General features: G+C 29.7%; 1 protein-coding gene across 1 annotated transcript in view; it reads left to right on the plus strand.

Annotated features, from left to right (window-relative positions):
• The first annotated feature begins 340 nt into the window (after nucleotides 1-340).
• The window catches only part of LOAG_14962 (DNA replication complex GINS protein PSF2), a 3,541-nt gene continuing 1,800 nt past the window's right edge, over nucleotides 341-2,081 (plus strand). Inside the window, exons 1-3 of the mRNA XM_020448879.1 lie at nucleotides 341-448; nucleotides 792-926; nucleotides 1,106-1,255. Coding sequence (XP_020301005.1) covers nucleotides 401-448; nucleotides 792-926; nucleotides 1,106-1,255 — 333 coding nt within the window. The 5' untranslated portion in view covers nucleotides 341-400. The remainder of the gene's footprint in view (nucleotides 449-791; nucleotides 927-1,105; nucleotides 1,256-2,081) is intronic.

Consider the following 2,081-nt stretch of genomic DNA (forward strand, 5'->3'; position numbering starts at 1 on the left):
GTACGTGCATTTTACAAACTTACGTACGTGCATTTTACAAACTTACGTACGTGCATTTTACAAACTTACTTATATACAAACTTTACTTATATGTTATCAGATTGAACATTAAGTCATTTCATATATCAAATTAAACATAGATTTGCTATGCAAATAGTTTGTTACGCATGAAATTGAAAGTTTTGTTTATTGTACATCATCTTATTGATTTTTTGATTTTTTAATCTCTTTTGTTTTTTTGGTCAGTTTTTGATTTTGTTTGTTTTCTTTTTTTTTTTTTTCTAGAAGTAATTTCAAATAATATCACGCATTGAACGTGTTACTATCACATAAATGTTTTAGACAAAAAAAAAAAAGAAAGAGCAACTGGAACTAGAAAGTGATAGTAAGTGAGGTGATCATGACACCGGAACAATGTGAATTTCTTGCCGGTAATGAATGGATTCAGGTTTATTTTATGTTTCCTTATTTTTTCCTGTGGAAAATTTTTAGTAAAATTAATCTTTGTCTTGTTGAAGATTTCTTTTTGTAATAAAAATCTAGCTAGCTTTTTTAAAGTTATAGGAGTAAAATTAAAGTCCCACAGTAATAAAACTTGATCATACCCAGTAATTTAAATACTAGGATAGTACAAAGAAACTGGAGCTAAGCACTTGGCTCGCTTGCTTCAATACATTCAGATGCAAAATGAATTTTTGCTAAGTTGGATCAAATTTAACCAAGTAAAAAATTGTGTATATACATAGCAAAAATTAACATGGCTATCAGTAATAATCAGTTTCATTTTACAGATAAATCCACAGTTTAGTTTGGATGAATTACGCTTGATAAGTGGTGATATTGGACCATTCGAAGCTGGCATGCCTATTTGGGTACCACTTTGGGTAGCAGTTACTTTAAGGAAACGACGGAAATGCACTATCATTGTTGGTTTTGCCTTTTCTTAGTGTTTACCTGAATTCATCATAACTTAAAATTGTTATGCAAGTGTGATATAATCCAAAAGTTCTGCTTATGCAACTATGATGTAATTTTAAAAGTTATGCTTCCATTGGTATTATTTCAATTTTAAAAGAGATTTTCTTTGCTTTTTTTTCGTCTGAAGCCACCAGAATGGTTATGTGTGGAGGAATTGAAAAAACTTGTAACAGCAGAAAGTGGAACTAATGCATTTGGACAAGTGCCACGGTTTTATTTAGAAATAGCTCATATGTTCGTACAATATGCCAAAGAAGATCTTCCGGATAGCGATATGGTTTGAAGTTTTATTCTTGATTAAGAGGAATGAAGCAAATCTTTTAGGATTCAGACTCAAACATTTAATGTAAGACAAGACAATGTTCTTGCCGAAGGTCATAAAATTTCGATTGTTACGATTTAATATATTATTTCACCAATCAAAATGAGTGAGAAGTAACGAGATACCTCCAATGTCGTGGATTAAAAATGCTGAATTTTTACTTCATTAATGCTATCTTATCTTTGTTGTAAATAGTAACGGAGCGCGTGATGGGCACTCAGGATAAAATTCAAGCTAGATTTTATGCTGTCTTTGTTTTACAGAACTTTTTGGACGATTAACTCTGCCTTATTGAAGCACTTTTGGGATTTTTGTTTTTGTTGCTGAATTCCCGTATAAAAAAGTGTCCTATTTCTAATGGGAAATTAAAACAAAACTTTATTAAATCTCACACAAAAATATTATTTCCGTAGTAGAAGATCATTCCATCCACCAAACAGTGAGCAAGGGTTATGCATTTCCAAACACAGAACAGATACATAATTGGCAATACTGAATACAAACAGTGCACGAATTGGAAAGAATAATGAAGATAAGGGAACAAGACATAGCCTACCTGAAAATCAATGGTTCTTAATGCAAAAAATCAAGGAAGTTTTGCTTTACTTCAAAACTCATTAAGGACTAGGCTTAAGATGTTTCATAAATGCTTCACATATTATTTTAAAAGCCCAAGTCAGTCATATAATACATATATGCATATATATATATATATATATATATATATATATATATATATATATATATATATATATATATATATATATATATATATATATAT

This window comes from Loa loa (assembly GCF_000183805.2).
Source record: "Loa loa unplaced genomic scaffold supercont3.131, whole genome shotgun sequence".
In the NCBI taxonomy this organism is placed as follows: Eukaryota; Metazoa; Nematoda; class Chromadorea; order Rhabditida; family Onchocercidae; genus Loa; species Loa loa.